The sequence below is a fragment of the Drosophila tropicalis genome, unplaced genomic scaffold, assembly GCF_018151085.1.
Source record: "Drosophila tropicalis isolate 14030-0801.00 unplaced genomic scaffold, ASM1815108v1 contig_593, whole genome shotgun sequence".
Lineage (NCBI taxonomy): Eukaryota > Metazoa > Arthropoda > Insecta > Diptera > Drosophilidae > Drosophila > Drosophila tropicalis.
In genome coordinates, this window is record NW_027173070.1 from 18,452,394 (window position 1) to 18,475,085 (window position 22,692).

A 22,692-nucleotide genomic window follows, 5' to 3' on the forward strand; every position below is an offset into this window, starting at 1 on the left:
CCACTCCACCAGTTTACTTTTTCCCTTGTATTACTCTTTTCGTTTTCGTTTCAGTTTTTGTTCTCGCCATTTTGCTCACAATGTGTTTTTATAGCCCGAACCCAAAAAGTATGCAATGTGATTTTATTATGGCGCACACAAACACACACACACACGCGTAGAAATACACAGATGTACGCACACATAAATCCGTAAGCTCACCCTTTCTATCCCTTTCTTGCTCTCACTCACTCACTCACACAAGGCTACAAAATTAATGAATGTCAAATGCAATTATTGCACCTGCATGACCCTCCCCTGCCTTCCGTCACCTCACTACCCCCCTTCTCTGACAAATACACTCAAAACATGTCGTTTTTTCCACTTTTTCTATCCATAAAATGTAACCAAAAACATAACAAAAAAATTAAAGGCATATTATATTAAATAAAATGAACATTCGGTCAAACATTTTCATTTATAAAACTTATGCGAAATACCCTTTAAATAATTTTTAGCTGATTTCTCCTAAATTCGATTGAATCTGCTATATACCTAAAGCAGAACTAACTTATTAACAGTTTGTTTGTTTTTATTCCAATTGTCGAACTGATTCCCAAAACTTTTTTCTTTAAATAAACGAAACCATAAGCAGCTGTAAAACTGGCACAAGTTTGCCCCTAAAAGTCTGCAATAGGCAGCAAAAGCATTCATTAGTTTTAACAAATTTGTAACTTTTCGTACGCCTTGCAACTAAACTAAGAAATTTATATGGTTTTCCTCTTTTTAGATCCGGCTATGATCTAAATTACAAAACAAACTTCAAACCCTTCAAAAATAATTTGTAATCTTAAATTTAGTATTTCGCCAATGAAAATTCGAAAAATTGATTTTAAAACTCTTAAAAACAAAAATAATTGCAAGTACCATAGAAACCATCTCTACTTAACCCAAGATATCTTACCTTACATATGTATAAGCATCTAAATCTAAGTCGGATCCGCTCAAATTTCAACCCATTAACTTGAAAATACTACAGAAATTGTCAATTGAATAAGTAAATTAATAATTCTTATTATAAGTTTTATAAATTTTCAGCATTCTAGCTCTATTGTGTATAAATCAGGCAATGAGATGACCATTTCAATTAGTTCAATTCAAATAAATCACTTTAACTGCTAGCTCTATCTCTGTACCAAAGTTAATGTGAAATTTGTGATGCCTTTGGGTGATTCATGTAAATTGCATTGCCGTTATCAAATTGCGGTTAAACTCTCCATTAAATGACATGCACAAGCTGTCCGCTCGACTGTCCAATTAAAGACAATTGCCTAGAAATTTAAATTAGTGTAAAGAGTATTAATGTCACTTTAATCGTTGGTGAATAGAAGCGTTAACCAAGTGTTAATCATTATCCGTAGCGTTGATCTCTATGCTGTGCATTCACAGCAGTTGGTCTTTGTCTGGCATTAGATACCTGTACACACATACACACACACACACACACGTACATACATGCAAAGTATATAGCACTTAGATATTGTTATATATGTCTATGTATATTGTATATGTAATTAACAAGAAAGATGGGCAGACTCAGTCAACTGTACTGTCTGCTAAATATCTTGCCATTGCATACTTCAGGGCACTTAATTCAATTTTGCTCACACACATACATACACCCGTAGAGTTAAGAACTTAATTTGCTGACAAAAGTTAGAAAACAGTTTGAGTTACAATTCTCGCACCATGAACTTTTGCCAGGACATCATCAAATTGAGTTTAATAAGTGAAATTGAATCATTCTTGAGTTTTGCATTTTGCATGATTATACACGCCCATTTTCATTCATACTGTCATTGATTTTCAACAAAGGCGGGGCAGAAAAAATCCCGCACACACACACACACACACACGCACAAAGTGTAAAACGGAAAATTTCATTTGTTAGACATTTTTAGACAACCATAAAAAATCTCTTCTCTTATATCTACTTACCGTCTATCTGTCTCTGTCTCTGTTTCCCTTCTATCTTTTTATCTGTCTATCACTCTTTTTCTCTATGTGTCTCCCTCTCTATCTCTCTGTGTATCTCTTGAAAGAGACATTATTATTGTTGTTGTTGTTGTATTGCTTTGCCTGGACGTAATTTAAACGTTTTAACCTCTAATTGTTAAAAAGGAACCTTGGAAATCAACAAAACTAAATTATTTAAATCCATTTAAATACACTATTTAACAAAAAAGTACAAAACACTAAAAAAAAAAAGATTATATAATGATTGTATGTTTGTTTTTTGTTGTTGTTGTTGTTGTTGTCCATGGAATGCCAATTGACTTGAAATATTTATGAAAACTGCACACCAACTGAGCCATAATCCCCACGAATTTACGATTTTGCCCCCTAGAAAACTAGTCAAAAAAAATAAACATAAAAATAACATTAAACCATTTTCCACATAAGTATGTAGAGAATTTTTGGTTTTCATCTTTCAATTATTTTATTTAATTAAAAATCACTGACATTAATTTGAATATGTTTAAGCCCACTAAAATCAATTAAACAATGGCTTCAAATTGCGACGTAAAGTGAGAAAATAGCATTAAAAATTTAATAAAAATCAAAAGCTTCTGTTCTAAATAAATCTAATTAAAGAGCCAAGAAAGCTCCATTTGTGGATATAAAGTCGAAGTTAAACCTTTTATTTTTGATATATATTTATATATATTTTATTTGAGAATAAATTGAAATTGAGATTTCTGTAATTGTATTATCTTTCATAAAATTTTCATTACTTACAAAATGACAATAATGTTTATTTTCAAGAATATTTGATGAATCTGTTGTGATTTTAAGAGTGCAAAAGTATTTTAATTGCTAAAAATAATAAGGAAATTTCAATTTAAACATTTTTTCACTCGTTTTGTTAATAGAAATAGTAGATTTTAAGAGAAAATCTTTCTTTGTTTTACTTGAAATTTAATTCCATAAACTGTCTATCTGTTTTTTTAGAAACCAAAGATATACAGTTATTCTAATTTTGTTATCAAAGCTAAAGAAAGTAAATTTAATAAAATGGTTAAATTTTGAATCGTAAGTTAGATATATAGACCTAGGGTCTCTGATGCTACTCTTGAGCAGAATAAACGAAACAGCTTCGAATCGATTAATTTCGAACATCAGCAGAATATTAGAAAAAAACAAAACTTAACAAAATTGAGTAAAGATTCAATTGATTCACATTTAAGCCAAACTCCTGAACAGATTGAGGTTTATGGAGCTGTCTTTTTAGGATTTGTAATCCGTTCAATTCATAAACTTTGCTAAAGAAAGTTTCTACAAAAAAGAATATTTAGAAGCAATAGAAAAGCGTTAAACACGTTTTGATCATGTCTATGACAGTGTCATTTCCATCTCAAATCATTTCGAGAATCTTGAAGGGTTGTCTCTTTGGAGTTTTAATTGCCTTCTTAATGACATGCTCGATTAGTGGTAGAATACAGAATAAAGTTTGTGTATAATAGCCCAACATACATACATATTTAATGAAGTTCGTCAAAAAAAATGTCCTTTAGACACTTTCTTGCTATTTTTAACCAAGAAATATTGTAATAAGGTAAATTTGTTCACTCAAAAGATGCTCCTTCATCTTAAAACGGGTTAAATTAACATTTTTTGTGAGGGTTTCTGCCTAAAATTCACCGATTTTTGAAACAAACAGAATTGTGAAACTTGCGATGTAGACGAAATTGACTTAAAGAATATTTCATAGATACATTTCAATTGAACTTTAAACTAAACAAAAGTTTTACACAGTCTTGAGCTCAGTTTTGGCAGTGATGCAGATACGTGCCATGCAATCTGTTTCATTTAGTTGTCCAAACTTTTTAGTTATAACATGTTTGAAACGGAAATATACAGAAATATTGATATAGTTTGATGGGGACTAATGTTGATTATTGTTGCATATCTTGTAGTTTTGCCATGCTCACTCAATGGTGTTTGTTTGGTTGTAACTTTTACATATGTATGCTCTATCGATGTGTCTTTTCCCTAATTTGTAGGCCCTTCCTTCCTTCTTTCCGTTACCTTTCACTACTCAGTCAGTTTGCTCTTGGCATGCAATTTTAATGTCTTTTGTGCTGCTCGTCCAAGTCAACAAGAACAAGAAACAAACACAAGACAAGATGAAGCGCCTGCTTTTTGAAAGACCATTAAACTTTTCTCTTTACGCTTTACTCTCACACACACACACACACACACCATCTTATATAGGCAACAGACGCACTGCCAGCGTTCGTTCTGTGGGCTATAGCGACCTGTTCGTGCTGAGTAAGAAGGACATGTGGGACGTGCTAAAGGAATATCCAGCGGCGCGTGTACGTCTCGAATCGATAGCTGTCAAACGTCTGGAGAAGTACAAGAAGGCGCCGCTAGAGAAAGGTAAGCGGATGAAGAAATGATGCTGCCCCGCGCCAAACCCCTTCTCCCTTCCAAACCCCCCGTTCACCCTACTTGTTTCCTATGCCATTCACACGCCACTCAAAATTCAAAAAAGTTGCCAAATACGAATAACACAATTCGATTGTTTCTTGTTTTTCGTTTTGTCTATCGTTTTTTTTTTTTTTTTTTTTTGTCTCCACAATTGTATCTTCCTTCTTTTTCTGTTTTGTTTGCTTTGGTTTGAATTGTATGAATTTTTTTGATTTTTATATAACATAGTCAAATACTTTAATGTAGTTGCCATGGGCCGCTGCCAATCGACTCCGGGCCTGGTGGAAAGTTGTGGTCGGACTTCGTTGGAGGAAATGTGGTTACCACCAGCAGTGATGCAGCAGCAACATCATCAGCAGCAGCAGCAACAGCCAAACCAGAAGCAACAGCTGCAACAGCAACAACAGCAGCAATTCTCTCAGTCGCATGGCTATAGGTGAGTGAAAGGAAAATGAAATTCCTCTGTAACACACTCACAATGTTATGTTTGCTTTTTTCTTACTTTGTATCGCTTTTGTTTGTTGTTAACGCAGTCCCCGCAGTTATGCCGAACGCTTGGCCCGTGCCACAGACTCGCCCAGATCTGCGAGTCCCAGTGCCCATGGCTCTGAGGAACGACCACGCAGTCGGGCAACATCGCATCATTCCATGAGACCACAATCCCAGCCAAGTCATACAGGTAACAACCATGGGCTCATGGGCTCAAGTCTCTCTCCAGTCTTCCAGCATTCACTTGCCACTTGCCCATTTCACAGGTCACATTTGCGACTCTAGTTCTCAATTGGAATGCTATGGGCCAGGTGTGAGTGGTGTTGGTGGTGGAACTACACCACTTCTCGGGTCCCATGAGGCACTCGAGGATGAGATAAAACGCTTACGGGAACGCCTACACACCGTGGAATCAGAGAATCAGGCATTGAATACGAAGTTATCGCAACAGCAATGGGATTTGGAGAATCGTTTGGCCGAAATCGAAATGCAGATATGCGGCGTATCATCTACGTCCAGTGTGGATCCCGAGAACGAGACAGAGGAGCTGGAAAGGAATCGGGAGAGTATCATATAACACGGGAGAGTGCTGCCCCATCAGTCGATCGGTATGGTGTACCACAACAACATATCATGTACCTCATGACTCCATCAGCTCAGCATCACCAAAAAAATCAATCCAAAACTCCTCCATGGAATATGCAAAGCGAGAAGCATCACAAATCCATTTTGCATCTTAATCCCAATCTCTCCTTCTCTCTTTCTATAACTCTTTATCTTTAACTTAAACAAAAAAAAAAGTCATACGAATAAATTCATCTGCCATTTTTGTTCTATCTGTGTCTGTGTGCTTGTCTCTGTGTCTGTGTGTCTCTGTGTGTGTGTGTGCGTGCATGCGGTTGAAAATTACCAAAAAATGCCTTACTAACTTCAAACTAAAACCCCTAAAAACCAATTTAAAAAAAAAAACCAAAAACAAACACATAATTAAACGAAACAAAACAAAAAACCTGACCAGGAGCAGCAGCAGCTAGACAGCAGGAAGATAAACAGGAGAAGATGGATGCTAATGAGGAGGCAAATGATGAAGAGGAGGATGAGGAGGAGGAGGAGGAGCAGTATATAGAAGATGAACCCGCTGAGGATCAGGAAGAGATGACCAGCCACAAATATTGCTCGCTTTAATGAACAGCAGTAGCAACAGTAGCCGATGGACAAGGCCCATCTGTCATCTATATCTGTCTTCATTTACCTAGTCTATAGTTAGTTTCACACATTTACTATCTACTCACATACACAAACACATACATACATACAACAAAATGGCACTGCCAGAGATAAAATACCAACAAATTAAAAAATGCACCCGCAACAAAAAAAAAAAACGTAACCAAAATGTGTAAAAAGTTCTAAAGAAAACCTTTTCCCTTCTACCTTCAGTCTAATTTTAAGCCAAATTAGGTTAGTGTGAAAAGCTTTATTAGAACTTTTCCGGATACATACATATATGTAAACCACATAAGAAAATACCAAAAATCATTCCTCCACTAAACTAACTAACTAAATCCAACTAGAACTTACTAATTAGTAATTCATCATTAGCCTTAGATTCTTCGCTACTTTTAATTAATTATATAACTATATTAAAATGAACAAAAAACCAAATTATAAACTAATGAAATACTTACCAAAAGAAAGAAACGGGTATCTATATATAGTATATATACGATATAATTCCCATTGTAAATATATTTCACTCTAGGCAACTCAAACTCAATTTAGAAATTTAAATTTAAATTTAACAAAAAAAGAAAACATCATCTAAAAACTAAACTAAACCAAAATTTACTTTAATAAAAAACCAAAAACCAACTTCATTTTAAGTAATAAAATATTTTCTAATTGTAATTTCAACAAAAACAAAAAAATTTACTAGATGTGTATATGGGAAACGATTTACTTTAAAACATAAATACCAAAACAAAAAAATTAAATTAAATTCGTAAAGTAATAAAGTAATTAAAAAACTAAAAAAAAAAAAGAAACTCTAATGAATATTTGGAAAATATTTGTACTATTGGAAAAGAACTGCCAGAGCCAATACACCATAATAAAAACAAAAAGGAAAACAAACACACACACACACACACATACACACACTTATACATAAATAAACTGATTAATCATAATATCAGAATTTCCATCAAAATATCACACATACATACATACATACAAAAACAAATGATAAACTAAGAAATGTAGAAACAAAAGAATATATATATATAAAATATAAATATAATTAATAAAGTTCTAAATGTGTGACAAATTGAATGCTGAAGCTGTAGTAGACAGATCTGAGAATTGAGCTGATCTTTAGGTTCTGTAGCAGAACTATATAAGTTAGCAAGAAAAGATACACTTACACCTACACACACACACACACACACACACATAACCGATGTCGGAGAGCAGTTCAGGTATATACCCATAATATGGAGAGGGTCTGCAAAGAATTCAAATTTAGTTGTAACGAAGCTAGACTAGATATTAGTTACCAATTTAGATGTAATCAATGGAAGACCAACAAAAAACAAAACAAAAAGAAAAAACTAAAAAATATTTCAAAAACAAACATACACACACACATACATACATGTATACACAAAACAAAAATGACAAACGTGCATATAAAATAAATTTAATTTAATTTCGGTCTACCGTAATTGATATACCTTGGCGAAATGAGAGATATTAAGTTTACTTACTAACTGACCTTTTAGATCCTTAATTAGAAATCAAGATCTATCTATCTATATCTCATTAGAGAAGAGATTTGGTCCTTGAAATCGTCCGATCAGCAACAAATTCTGAATATTAGGATGCTATACGCCCTTGACAGACAACTGGAGGGTCTCTTAAGTGCTGCGACTATTCCTGTTTTCAGTTAGTTAAAAATAAAACTAAAATTTGTAGATAAGCTAGAAGGTATTTCATATACATTTTACTAGGAAGAAGCTAGAAAACTATACAAATTGTTTTATTGGATTCTTAGATGCATAGATTATTCTTTTGATTAGATCAAATCACTCAAATTGAGTTCGAAAAAAAGCAAACTGAAAGTGTTTTAGAAAAAATACCTAATATTTAGAGGCTAAACATTCGAGAAGGATGGAAACAGAATCAAGTTTTCTAAGAACAAATTTTATCTCATAGATAAAGACTATACGAGAAGAGGAATATATAAATCATTCTAAAAATTTGTAAAGAGATATTCCTCATTAAGACACTTGTCAATTTCTGCCAGGGTATACATATATAAAACCTAACTCTAATGAATGATGATCAGATGCTATATAGACAAACTTTTATTTCATGCTGCTGATTGTAATGAAATTGATATTTTGTTAGCTTCTTTCGATTCACTTCTGATTAGATTAACATTTCCGATTCAAATTAAAACTTTGACATTTTGTTTTCCCTAAACATTTGAAACCTAATTCAAACAAAAAATTAATAAATAATAATAACAATAAAAGAAAACATCAAATGGGGTTTCATCTAAGACAAAAAAGATAAATAAAACCAAAAAAAAAAGCAAATGTTAATTGTAAAAAAACAAAAGAAAAACAAAAATATAATGAGAAGTGGCAAAACATTAATAGAGATTATTTCGATTTATGTATGTATGTATAATTTTTTAGTTAGCCAAAATGTTTGTTATTATTAAATAATATAAAACAAATGGGGGAAAAACAAAGAAGAACGAGCGTAACGAGATGAATTGATGAATGATATAAAAAAACATTAAAGAAAAACAAATTAAATTTAATGGCTTAAGAATTGAAATAATACTCAGCAAATGTTTGTTAGATTTTTTCCTTAATTACATATTATATCTATATATTTGTTATATTATAATTGCAAAGAGAAACTACATCGATTCGGTTGTGTTGTTGCTAAGAATGAAGAATGATCATTATGCTAATGATCAAGATGATGATTACGATCATTACGATTATGATGACAATGATGATGATGTTGAGGCAAAGGCATGAAAGCTCAAAAGAAAAGGAAATAATTTTTAATTAACAACATTTATAGCTTTATTTTTCACTATTAAATTAAGTATTATACAATAACAAATTAATTCATTATGATGTCATAACGAAAACATAAAAGAAACCAAAAAAAAAAAAACAAACAAAACACAAGAAACCGAAACCAAAACCAAAACTCATCATCAAATCGAAAGATAATGGCATTTTTAAGATCAGATTTGCTGAATAGCGATAACTTAATCGCAACAGGCATTTCTGGAATAAAATCTAAACACAAATACAAAAAAAAAAACACACACACAAAGGGTAAAACAAAACAAAAGAATAAAACCAAAAAGAAAACACAAAAACAAACGAATTGAAAAAAAAAACAACAAAAATAAAATCAAAACCTAAAAAAAAATTCTTAAGAAATTCAAACTGACTTTTTATTCTCACTCCTCCTCTTTCTCTCTCTTTCTCTATCATTTTTAGCTGCATGAAATGTGTAAAGTGCATTATTACATTTCGATTAATACTCTTTCGGATCAAGTGGGGTATATTAAATTACCGAAACAGATCACTCAAAAAGCAATCCATTTCAATTGATAAAGATGTCACTCATCGGTTATATTATATAAGGTGGATAAAGGTTCAAGTCGTTACATCTAATGTTTGTATATCTTTTTTTGTGTTGTTGGAATATAATACAAACTTAACAAAGTTAAAATTTTAAATGAAAGTAAGTATTGCAATTCTATTTTCATAGTTTCAATACATTTCAATGATTAACTTCTCGAGCTTAAACTACTTTGTAATCATCTTTTCGAAATGAGTCAAAATCAATGAAAAAATGTCGTGTCTGATTATAAACAGAACAGATTAGTATAAAAATAATTCTAATACATATCTGATTTTTACAATAAAAGCTAAACATTATTATTATATTTGATGACAACAATAGTATTCAAAAACTATAATTATTATATAATTATAAAAACAAAACTTGTACCAACAACAGTCAATATTTTCAGAAAGATAATATAAAATGTTTCGAGAGTTGTTAAAAGTATTTCAAAGGCCAAAAGTGATCCAAATTGTTGGTGACTTGGCTTAAGTACATAATTAATAATTGGAAAACTTCAATTACTTCAATATATACTTCAAACAATCCAACTACTGCATGCATTTTTGTGCAATTTTATTACAAGTTTAATCTACTTTTAGTTGAAAGTGTTATCCAAAATAAAAGTATATTGCTTAAAGCCCTTTAAGCCAACTTTCGTTATAATGAAAAGCAATTCGTTCAGTTTGTTTTTAAATTTTTCAAACAATTTCCAATACTCAAATTCTTATCAATACGACCAGTAATCATTACATTGTTGAAATATGTTATAAATAATAAGTGATAGCAAAGACGAAAAGTAGTATTAAGGACTATTCCATTAGACCTACAATTAGACTAAGGCCTAGGTAGGGTATCTAAATGTAGTTACATTAACAGGCAATTCAGCTTTTTAGCTGATGCCTGCATTTGGTAAGTAATCAATATAACATCTAAAGGTAAAAAGCCGCAAAAATTGTTCAATTACAATAAAAAAAGAAGAAGAAATAAACAATAATGTGGAAAAATGAAAAACCACACACTCATTGCCGATGCTTGGCCTGCAATTAAAGTCGAGTAAGTCCATTAAATATCCTAAAGGAGAGAGAGAGAGAGAGAGAGAGTGAGAAGAGGAGACAGAGATAGAGCCCAACACAACGTGAGCGAATTGAGGGCCCAAAACAAAAACGGTTAAACCAAACCAGGCAAGCAAAACAAGCCAAGATCAAATCGCTCACTCACTCTAAATGATGACGTCTTTGTTTATGCTCTTCTCACATTCCATGCTCATTCTACTCCACCACCCCCCCCAACGCTACTTGCCAACTCAAATTAAAAAGCTTTTTCGATCGTTTCGAAACTTGGCTTAAACCAAAAGCTGGCCAATTTCAGTCACTGTGAGCAACTCGTGCGCGTTGGACGTGTTTTTTTTTTCTGTCTCCACCCTCCGTCTTTCTATCTGTTTCGCTAAGTCTACTGCCAAACGAATCTAACTAAGTGTAAGCAACAAGTGCTCAATTCAAATAAAAAAGTACAGAGAAGGAAAAATTCAACGTACGGTTATCTATATATAATATCTATCTCTCTCTCTCTGCCTCACTCTCTCTCTCTCTCTTTTACTTTAGAACCAGATATGCCTGTGTTTAAAACTGAATTTTTGAATAACTTTTAACTTGGCTTACTGCCAGGCCTACACCTTTTGCTTCCTCCTCCCCTTTCCTACTGTGTGTGTGTGTGTACATCTCTTAACTATATTTTTTTATGGCCCTCTCTTTCTCTCTCTCTCTATCGCAGTTTTTTCTCTGTTGTCTGGTTCCATTCGAAAGACTTGCTGACTTTATGTTCTAATTTTTTAATAAGATATTCGTTTTTTTTTTCAAAATGAGCCTCAAAAGCAACCAAAAATTTGTGCCAAACACGTGAAATATGGTTTAATAGTTGAGAATCAAAATATCAAAAGTCACATTTGAATATTTATCTAATGATTATATAATTTGGCACTAAAGAGAATCGAAAACAAATGAACCAGGCGATCGGACTTATATTCTATAATTACACACACACACACACCGCAGTTTCTATACTCTAAAAAAGTTTCTATACAAAAAGTTATTTAGAATTCTTGTGATTTTTGAATTAGTTTGAAATTGGAAATTAAGAAATTTTGAAATGGAAGCGGTTAAAGCGTTTTCAAGTGAATATATCTAAAAGTTTTTAGAAGGATCTTCTACTGTTTGATCCCTATATGGCATATGATATAGTTTCATTCACAATCGCACTGGACGAGTGAGCTTAACATTTAGATTTTTCACTTAATTTACCTTATATAGTGCTATATATCTGAACAAATAAGGAGAGGCAACGACATTTAAGGTAACACGAAAGTGTGTGAGTCTGTAATTAGAGCTTCTCAAATATTTTTGGTACCAAGTCTTATGTGAGAGAATGTCGCTCTTCCTGAAGTAATTACAGACTCAATTGTCAATTATCTCTATATTAGGTATATAGTGAGTTCTATGACGACTTGACTTTAGAATATCTTTACTTAACAGCTACTAATTAGTGTATTTAAGTATTAGATTAAGCCGTGGGTTTGTTGATGGGAAATCGATTTGAAGTTCTGGTTCCTTGGTAAACTTTCTCTAACTTGAAAGTTATATAGTTAATCTAGGCAGTTGTGTTCACTTTTTCGACTGCCAACCTTTGGCCATAGTTAATATACCCGTGTTTGATGGCACTTGAGTGGCAAAAGCAAACAAAAACCGAAAGCGAATCTGTATTTAAATCTGGTTTTTCATTTTATTTTTTTTTTTGCTGTGTTCGATTGGCTAAAAGTTCAGACTAAATGAACAACAAAAGTGGCCAAGTGGCAAGACAATAGAACGCACACCCAAAAGGTAACAGAAGAAGCCGAAGTGGTGTGTGTGTGTGTGTGTGGTTGAGTGTGTGTATATTTGAAGTGAGGCATTAGAGGAGAAAGAAAATGAATAACTACTTTGGCTGGTGTTGCTTGTTGTCTATTTGTTGCTGTTGTTGTTGTTGGTGGTGGTGCTGGTGGTGGCGGTTGCGCTTTGGCGACGTCTAACGGCATTAATCAAATGACTGAAGACACAAACTTAGCCCAACTGCTCATTCGACTTGGTCTTGGTTTGAAGAATTCTATTTATGAGCACAGACACACACACACACACACACACACAAACACATGGCTATAAAAATTGTTGCCAAAAATAAACACTATCTCTCCCCCTTCGGGCCGCCCCCCTCATTTACCTTCTCAGCAGCAGCAAACTAATCAAATTCGTAGAAGCGTGCGCTAATGAGCTGTCATTTAGTTTAAAGGCGTGTCCATGAACAGTTTGGTGTAAGAGTCAGTTAGGCATCCAGCCAGCCAGCCAGCCAGACAGACAGACATTGCTAAATATATAGCCAAATAGAAACACCTTTACATGTACATACCTGAAAACTACTTAAACTTTAATGGGTATACGATCAATTTGTCATGAACAGGAAATAGAATTTACATATTATTGGCATTATAATGACAAAATTTATGAGCTTTTGTTATGGAACAGTTTTTTCTTTTTTGTCGTCGTTTATTAAAACAAACAACTTAAAAATCTAACTCAAATGTTCTTTATTCGGTTATTAAAGTTTTTAACATTATATCCTATAGGATATGCAGAAGATAGAATATAGCAAACGACAAAATAACTGAACTCTTTATACTGTGATACAGGTAATTACATCGTAGGGTAAAATAATTGAATAAAGACTATATAGCTTTAAACGCGATTTATTAGGAAAATATAGAATAGTGCGCCGAAATATTTCACACAGCTTCAAATGACGGGGTATTCCACAACATATCCAAAATTCAACCAAATCGGTAATATGCATACCTAAAGTTCCCCTTGTAAGTTAGTTGTAACTTTATCAGCTTTGGAGTACTTAAGTACTTAGTACTTAATCTGTAGTCTATATAGCTCTTTTCATGAATAATCAAATCTACGATTCTCCTAGCAATTCTCAACTTGTTTCGGTATAATTTAATACCCATTTTTGATATATGTTCTTTGAATTTCTCACTTAATATTTTGCTAAACCAACAAAAAGGACTTCTGAAAATGACAAAATTTAGGCATTGTCACCTTAAATATGGAGAAGAAAAGTCAGAGATTGCATTTTTCCAACAACTTTCAAGGTAAATAACATTTTCAAGTCCATAGTTGAGAGTTTTAACTTAGAATTTCATTTGGAATGAGTCTCAAATTGGGAGTATTAGTAAAATTTATTAAATGAAATGTTTTTAAATATACATACATCGATTTTATGTTAATGTTAATCTAGAATAGAACGGTTAGTCTCTCAATTTTTGAATATTTCACTTGAAGATTCCAACAACATTTCAATATTAAATTGTCTGACTTATAAAGAGATTTCTAATATGACTCAATTATTGTTATAACTTTTCTAATTGCTGTTGTTTGTTTTTATTCAGTTTAAATATATATACATATATTCATATCCATGCTGAGAAGTCCCCGACGCCCACATAAAATATTTAAAGTGGTCATAGAATAGATATTGATGTCATAATGTCATAATTATCAGAATTATTCCAAAAATAAATGATATTTAATATGACTAAAAATATTAGATTTTTGCCCATATATGTATGGGAAACGAACTCAACTCAACATCAATACTCTACACTAATCACTCCCTAAAAAAATCAATTTAAATTTAATGTAGTTAGATCATGTAAAACTTTCAAGTCAACTTGACTAAACTCATTGAATAGAAATCGTTTTAAATTTGACCAAGTTCTAAGCCTGGGAAATGGTGAGAAGGCGGCAACTGGTTCGCATTCTCAAAAACTCATTTATCATTCACAATTTGAAGAGAAAAAAAAGTTTTAATGATGTTGTTATTAGAACATTCTTTTGCCAGAATCTTCTCACACGCCACACACAACAACAACAATTAAATACGTACAACAACAACAACAACAACTAATGAAAGAAAATGCTTTAAAAATCAATGACCATTTGTTGCTCTTTTTTGGCACAATCAAGTCAAACATCAAACTTGAAATCTCACCCACATCTATAGAACGAGGCGTTGAACCACACCAGAAACAACAGCAACAACAAGAACAACAACAATCGAATGAAAACTGAACCATGTGGGTGCCAATGATTTGCTGAATGGATGGATATATACACATCGGATGTGTGGGCTGACAAGGCAAGAATCAAAATAATATACATATAAATTTCGGACAGCAAACAAATCGAATAAAGTGTAAAAAAAAATGCCAAAACACCTACATGAATGACTTTATATATACGAATATATATAATATTTTTGCCAATGCAAAATGAGAGAGAAAGAGAGAGAGAGGGAGAGATAAAATGTAGCTTAGTTCAATACAAATATTTGGGCATTACGTCATGATTTAGGCTTGGTCTAGACCCTAAACTAGGTGTGTTTCATCGCTTGTAAGTCGCCTCTCATTTCTAACCAATTTCGCAGTCACGATTTTTTGGGAGAGTAGAGCAAAACTGAAATAAAAATAAACACTTTCATTTGGCCAACAACAACTACAAACAACTGTGCAAACTTCACTTCACTTAACACACAAATTGCGGTCAGTTGAACGCTTTTGTTTTTCCCCCCAGTTCCCATGACCTTGTGGAAAGTGTTGTTCTCCCCTCTCCGCTTCCATAGAACTTCAGCCTTAAATAGCCTCCATTCATTTCAGAAATGAAAACAAAATTAAATGCTTAAAAACCAACTACAACTAATTAGGTTCATTGCCAATGTCAATTGCAGTAAAATGACATCAACAGCAGCAACAACAGCAACAGATCATTCATCTACAATCAGACTGACAATCAGAGTTTTACAAGATTTCATTTCGTTTCGTTGAAACATTTAAAATTTATGCGCCATTTTGTTGACTCCTGGCACGTAAAAAGTGCTTAAACAATAAGCTCACTCAACTCATCGCCGTCTGCCAGGTTTTTGAGTGATGTCATCTCTACCCCTCGCTATATGAGAAGAAGTAAACAATGTTGGAAATTATTTGTCAATAAATAAATGCTAAGGAAAAAAAACTAGCTAAAGCCAAGTTAAAATCATTTGAAATACTCTTTCGAAATATGCATACATTTTCGTGGCAAACAAATCATCACCTAGCCAGTTGATGGGCGTAAAAAGACGTTTTCATATGAGCCAAATGTGGTAGACCAAAGATCTCTTTAAACTTGGCTTATTTAGCCGAATAGAAATATGAAATTTTGTTTTACCATTGCAACATCAGAGACTATAAAGCAGTTAATGAATGCAAAGAAGTTTTTAACAGAAGCAAATATTAATCAAAAAGTATTTTAGGATCAAAATATAAACCAAAAATAAATAATTCTAGTTACTATTTTTGTTAAATTTATTTTACTATATTTATTATTAAAACAATAGATAAATAAGTTAATTTTGTTTGTTGTTTTTTTGCTGTTGTCTATTTCAAATGTTGAGAAACTCTTTTTAATATCTTTTTATTATCGTTTATTTATTATTTTATCAAAGCTTTTGTTTTTTTGTTCAATAACTCAAAGTCATTAAACATTATTAAGTATTAAAAAACCTCTTGAAGGTCGCAATCTACTTAGTTGGCTTCCTGGAATCGATTCAAAACTAACACTCAGTTCTTTTACTGTCTTGAGATATTTGAAAATTCACTTTAAGATATTAGAATTAAAGTACGTCAAACGTATTGTTAACGCTTTTCCTAATAAATTGATTTAGAACTAAAATTAAAATATGTTAGGTTCTTTCAACTGTCAAAAATTTGTTAAGAGTCGAAAATAGAAGTTCTAAGATCTTAGAAAGTAAAAAACTGAAATCATTAACAACTTTGTTTTTCAAAAATAGTTTCATAAAGTAAGGAAATTTAACTGATTTTCAATTTATTTAGAAATTAAGATGATTTAGTTTTGAAATCGGGCTAATCATGTACAGAAATATATAGTTTTGAGTTTAAAAAAAAAACTTATTTGTAGTTTACATTTCCAAAGTCCTTAAGGAGTTCTTGTATCAAACAATTTTAAGATCCCAAGTTTTAGACGAAGCTCTGATGATATATTAATTTCAAATATTTGAAAATCAAATGCTTAAATGTTAAGTATATAGATTTACTTCACTTTAGTGCCTTAACTAATCTATAGATCATACAAAAACCAGTTACTCTATTCAGTTCTTCATAAAAGAAAGTCTCTTTTTTTAAGAGAATTAAACATTCTTCCATTATCTAGACTCCATTTCGATTGGGAAGAGACAGAGACAGAGCTAAGTAACAGCTCAATAAATAGCATTGTTAGTCATGGCAATAATATTTCGAAATTGACCAGAAGTGACTCGAGAACAGGTGGTATTAATTGGACTTATATAGCGTAACCGGATTTCCGATTTTATATCAACGCCTTGCAAAATCTAGCTAAGTATGTAGGAAAGTTGTTGGTTTTGTGTTCGCTGTTTATTTTTGGCCAAGAAATTTTTGTGGTAAAAGTAACTGAAAGTGAAGTGAAAATATTTGACAGACAATTGTCAATTGATGGAAATTGCATTATTGTTACTCCTATTATTATAACGACTATTATTATTACAAAAACAAACTGTTTTATCTGTTTGCTCCCACGTTAGCGTTAACGTTAACGTTAACTTGATGGCCTTCTACTTAGTCGACTGACGACTGACGACCAAAGACCGACGACGACGACGACGACGACGAAACTTGTGAAAGACTCACACACACTCTAAGTGTATGCACTTCCTCCGATCTCCGAGAGCTCTGATCTCGTCTAATAGTTACTACGTTTGCCCACTACCATCTCCACCCTACCCCGGTGCCCCTTCTTCAGTTATACATACATATATCTAAGCAATGTTGCGGCGAAATTCCAAACTAAGTGATTTTGTTGTTGCTGTTTATTTTTCAGACTCTTTTCAATTTTCCTTTTCGCTTAACTTTGGCGTTGTTGGAATTGAAACCAGTTTTTAGCCAGATTCAGATTCAAAAAAAGCGAAAAAAAATATCAGATATATGTATATATATATTCGCATACCGCATTTTCGGAGAGCTTTATGTGTGTGTGTGTGTAAGAGCTTTACTTGGCTCAGCAAATGACGTCATAATTTGTTTTGGCCAAAAGCCAGAGAGATAGAGTGCGAGAGCGAGAGAGAGCAGACCATGTGAGAAGAGTTTTAAGCCAACAGTTGGCATTAGGCAATCGTCGAGTGAACAACGTTTTTTGATTGAAATTGAAATTCTTTTCATTCGATCCAACAGTTTGTGCATCTAAAGATATATATGTATGAAGAAATCAATGAAAGTGTTTGAAAAGTGACGCGAAGATGGACGTCAAAGACATCAAGGGAGCCAAAGTGACGCATGCGGGTTTACTTAAGCATAATAACGATGGCACAACCGAAACGCAAAAGATCACCCATGCTGGCCTGGTGGCCCGTTCGCCGGAGGGCACTGCGGCCAAAGGCATGAACATACGCGGCAATGAGGATCTATGGGTGGAAATCCAAGCGAATACGTTTCGCAATTGGGTCAACGAGCATCTACGGGAGACGGGAATGCAGGTGAGTGCAAAGGAAAATCAATCAAGCCTAACCATTAGATAACATGTCAAACGATCGCCATCGTTTAGAATCGATTTCGTTTCTCGTTTTCTATTGTCAAGCAGGGCCTGGTTCGTATGTTGGAATGGTGGTCATTCCACGCTCGACTAGGTGACAATGTGAAAAACAAAAAGCGAAAAAGATTTTTCATCTCATAATCTGGATTATGTTCTTCCGTCATCTGAGTTGCCTTAAATGGTTGTGTTTAGTTGTCAACGCCCACAGTGCAACGCCCACGCAAATCAGCAGAGACAGGGGCCAGCAACTTCAATGGCAGCAATGAAAATCAATTACAAATTATTCGAATTTCTGATTAAACAAAAAAAAAAAATGCCACTTTCAAGTGAAGTCAGTCAACAATGCATTCCATTTCCATTATAAATTTGTTGTTTTTTTGCTTCGTTTTTTGTAAGATTTTGTTCCCACCAAGTTGACTTGATCTAACCATATTTGGTTAGCCGAATGCCAAGGTCAAATGCACGCACAATCGAAATGACTTACAAAAGTTGAAACAAAAACAACAACAACAACATTGTATCTTTTGTTCGTTTCCAAAAAAAAAAAAAATTATATTCATGCATAAATTTTTGGAGATTTTTTGTTAACATGATGAGTTAGTTGATGTAGTCACAAGGCTGAAAAACCTTGTTAATTAAGTCTACCTTAAGCTCTCTCACTGAGTTCGGGTTCGTTTTGGTTTTGGACTCGGTCTCCAGCTAGCCATTATTTGGGTCATTGTGCCAAATTTGAGAGCGTCAAGTGTGCAGTTTTTTTCTGTTTTTATACCATACACCCATAGGGTGAAATGGTATATTAAAGTCGCCAAAATGTATGTAACAGGCAGAAGGAAGCTTCTCCGACCCTATAAAGTATATATATTCTTGATCAGGATGAATAGCCGAGTCGATCTAGCCATGTCCGTCTGTCCGTCCGTCCGTCCGTATGAACACGCAGATCTCGGAGACTATAAGAGCTAGAGCCACCAAATTTGGTATGTATACTCGTGTAGTATGCACATGTTCAGAGTTAATTGGAATTTCGGCCACGCCCCCTTACGCCCCCAGGAATCACATAAAACTGTTTTTCTTAAAAAGTATAACAGCTAGAGACATCAAATTTGGTTTATATACTCGTTTAGTTGGCGCGCAGAAACTAATTGTTTAAACTTTTTGCCACGCCCCCTTCCGCCCCCGGAATTTACATAAAACTGATTTTTTTAAAAACTATGACAGCTACCGACATCAAATTTTGTATGCAGACTAGTTTAATAGACGCGCAGAAACTGGTTATTTAAAAATTTTGCCACGCCCACTTCCGCCCCCGAAAATTAAACAAAACTGATTTTCTCAAAAACTAACAAAGCTAAAGTCACCAAATTTAGTATGTATACTGGCTTAGTATGCGCGCAGAGTATATATATTTTCATATTTTGCCACGCCCACTTCCGCCTCCATAATTAAGAAAAAACCGATTTCCTCCTGTAGTTTTTTGACTATCGCATTCAAATTCGGCAGACTAATTATTCTTATCTATTTCTACAAAACTACCAAATTTTATTGAAATCGGACTAGAAACATGCAAAATATGCGTATGAAAGTATTTTACTAAGCGGTCCACAAGGGCAGAATTGGCCGTTGGCTAGTGGCGGCGCTAGAGTGCTCGTGTGTTTGTAGAGTCAGCGAGATAGCACATAGTATAAAGCATGTAAAAACAATTTAATAGACATACATATGTACATTTGGTTTTCGAAATTTAAAAAAATTTGTTTCACCTGGTGTATGGTATACCCGAGTCGACGAGTCGACTTACTTGCTTCATTTTTTTTTACCCTCCTCTTTTGGCAAGTTATTCTATAGCAGGCTAGACCTAAAAATAAATATTTGTTGCAACCATAAAATCTAAAAACAAAGTACAACAACATCACACTATTTGCTACACAATAGACACAAGAGTTTTGTTATTTGAATTATACAAATTTTTAACAAATCTTTATTAAACTTTTTTATGGGGTCTAAGTTGTAGCAAAGTCATCAGGGCATTGTTAAGCCCATTCATGGAAAATATGAAGAAAAGAGGCAATACCTTAAGACCTAAAGAGAAAACAGATAGATTGCTAGAGAAAACTTTAAGTTATCTAAACAAATCAATTTCTAGGGATACAGATTTAAGGATGTATGAACAGATGAAGATGCATTACAACAATGTGCTTATAAATCAGAGAAAAAGATGATTAAACAATGCGTTTTTGTTTCAATTCAAAGTTTATACTTGAAGATGTGAATTTTTTAAACATTTTCCCATACATGTTTAAGCTTAGTCTACGTGTCATTGGTATATACTAAGAACTAATTTCTGTTAACTGTCAAATCAGAATTAGGTTGAAATTTGGCGACTTTTCTAATTTATATTAGACCTTTGATGTTTCTTTGCCAACGCGGGGTTGAACGATAATATAAGAGTTTTTGAAAACTAAAGGAATGCCCTTGAATATTCGTTACTTTAATTACTAAATAAAGTAATGAAATTAATTACAATGTTTTTTCCCATAATAAATGCATCCATAGGGTGAAATGGTATATTAAAGACGCGATAAGAAGCAGAAGAAAGCTTTTTCGACACCATAAAGTATATATATTCTTGATTAGTATCAACAGCCGAGTCGATCTAGGCTTGTTCGTCTGTCTGTCTGCCCGTCTGTCCTTGATCTCGGAGACTATAAAAGCTAGAACCAGTATATAATATTTTATTTGATTTTTTTCAAATTTTGTCCTAAGGTTTTTTCCATTTTAATGGGCTGAAATATATTTATAAATTTAAGAAGTTTAAAAATAAATTTAATTTATTTGAATATCCTAATCGGTTTAGTTGGTATAGATAGTAAGGTAGTGTCCCATATACTTATTGCGCGCACCTTAGACTCGTGTAGGATGTAAAGTGAATAAAATTATTTAAAATTTTTGCCACGCCCTTTTATTTTTGTAAAATATATAAATTTGTTTATTTCTTTTACTGGTGCATGGTATATTAAAGTCGGCTAGATGACTTACCTACTTCATTTTCACTCAAAACGTTAAATAGAAAGAATGAATCACATAATAGTAGTTAAATTTTTGAAGCATTTGTCAATTTTGTCTATGAAAATAAAAATTAAAAAATTTAAAATAATTTTCTAAAAAAAAAAAAAAAAGAAGGAAAACTACTAAATAAGTCTTATAACATTTGCATTTTAGGTGCAAAATAAATAAAATATTTTCTTTAGGTTGAGAGTTTTCACTTTAATACATTTTTAAATACATAGTTGGCTACTTGATTAAGGAGAATACTAAAAAAAAAAAAAAAAAAATAATTCGTTATCCACTATCCATTATCCCCGACGGAACTACCTTTCAGCATTGCTTCATCAGGAGAATACTAGTTAAAATGTCAATGGCAAAGGATAATGAAAGTATGCAGAAATCTTTATTATTAATTTTGGTATTATTAACTCAACAAGACTTTAATTAAGTAAATTTGTTAATACTTTTGTGAAAGGATTATATCCTTGATCTGGAAACAAAACTTTTAAACTAATTATAGCAGTTTTTACTGTTGAAGTTAAATTTTAACTGAAAGTTAACCTGATTCTTTAGCAACTTTCTTTTTTGGCTACAAATAAATTTTACGATTTGTTTTAGTAATAAAATTAATTACTTCATTGCCGTATTTAAAAATTTAAAGCAAATGATTTACTCAAGACTTAAATAGCTTTATTAACTAATTGAATTGACTTGTTTTAACTACTGTTATTTAATGCAGTTTCAAAAACGTACTTAGAAGATTTTTAATGGATATTCTCTCTTCTATGAAACAAGAAACACATATCAAAATTTAACCTAATTTAAAATGCTTTCGTTCCTTGAGTTTAGATTAATTGATAATTAGAATAATGTAGAAATGATATAATTACAATACAATTACAATATTTGTAACGTTATTTTTTGTGAATTATTCTAAGCTGAAACCCGATTAACCTAAAGTGTTAGAAGTCATTCTAATATTTCTAATATTTTCCAATGATCGTTATAGTGGCTTAGGGACTAAAGTTGAGTCAACTGCGGTGGATGACGTCACTGCGATCAACTTTCTTTAATGTTTCGAAAAATGATTCAGAAAAGATGACTAATTTGTCTTGATTTCAGGATATGGATAGGGTAGGATAGGATATTAGCAGTTTCTGGGTAACCCAACAGGAATTGCCCTGTTTAATCTAAATTTTAGCTTAGATTAAACGAAGAATGTTTGATTTGGTTAACACATGAAACTTAGTTAGAATTTCTTTAGATTTCACATTGTTCTCTGTTTCAATATTGAAGTAGTTTACTCCGAGATGATAATGCTTTATAGTATACCCTTTAGATC

General features: G+C 32.7%; 2 protein-coding genes across 11 annotated transcripts in view; both read left to right on the plus strand.

Annotated features, from left to right (window-relative positions):
- The window catches only part of LOC137576548 (cyclic nucleotide-gated channel beta-1), an 88,373-nt gene extending 79,011 nt beyond the window's left edge, over positions 1-9,362 (plus strand). For 4 of the 6 annotated variants that reach the window (XM_068289726.1, XM_068289728.1, XM_068289731.1 and 1 more), the window contains 5 exons: positions 4,255-4,422; positions 4,702-4,909; positions 5,007-5,152; positions 5,229-5,570; positions 5,981-9,362. In XM_068289726.1, the coding sequence (XP_068145827.1) occupies positions 4,255-4,422; positions 4,702-4,909; positions 5,007-5,152; positions 5,229-5,539 (833 nt within the window). In that variant the 3' untranslated portion in view covers positions 5,540-5,570; positions 5,981-9,362. The remainder of the gene's footprint in view (positions 1-4,254; positions 4,423-4,701; positions 4,910-5,006; positions 5,153-5,228; positions 5,571-5,980) is intronic. The other 2 variants (XM_068289727.1, XM_068289729.1) reach the window with 2 other exon arrangements.
- A 1,642-nt stretch (positions 9,363-11,004) lies between these two features.
- Positions 11,005-22,692, plus strand: part of jbug (filamin-type immunoglobulin domains fbug) — a 32,618-nt gene continuing 20,930 nt past the window's right edge. For 4 of the 5 annotated variants that reach the window (XR_011032563.1, XM_068291910.1, XM_068291912.1 and 1 more), the window contains exons 1-2: positions 11,005-11,102; positions 17,954-18,255. Coding sequence is in view for 4 of the 5 variants with exons in the window: in XM_068291910.1 (XP_068148011.1) it covers positions 18,019-18,255 (237 nt within the window). In the remaining variant the exon portion in view is untranslated. Of the gene's footprint in view, positions 11,158-17,953; positions 18,256-22,692 lie in introns of all 5 variants that reach the window. The other variant, XM_068291911.1, reaches the window with a different exon arrangement.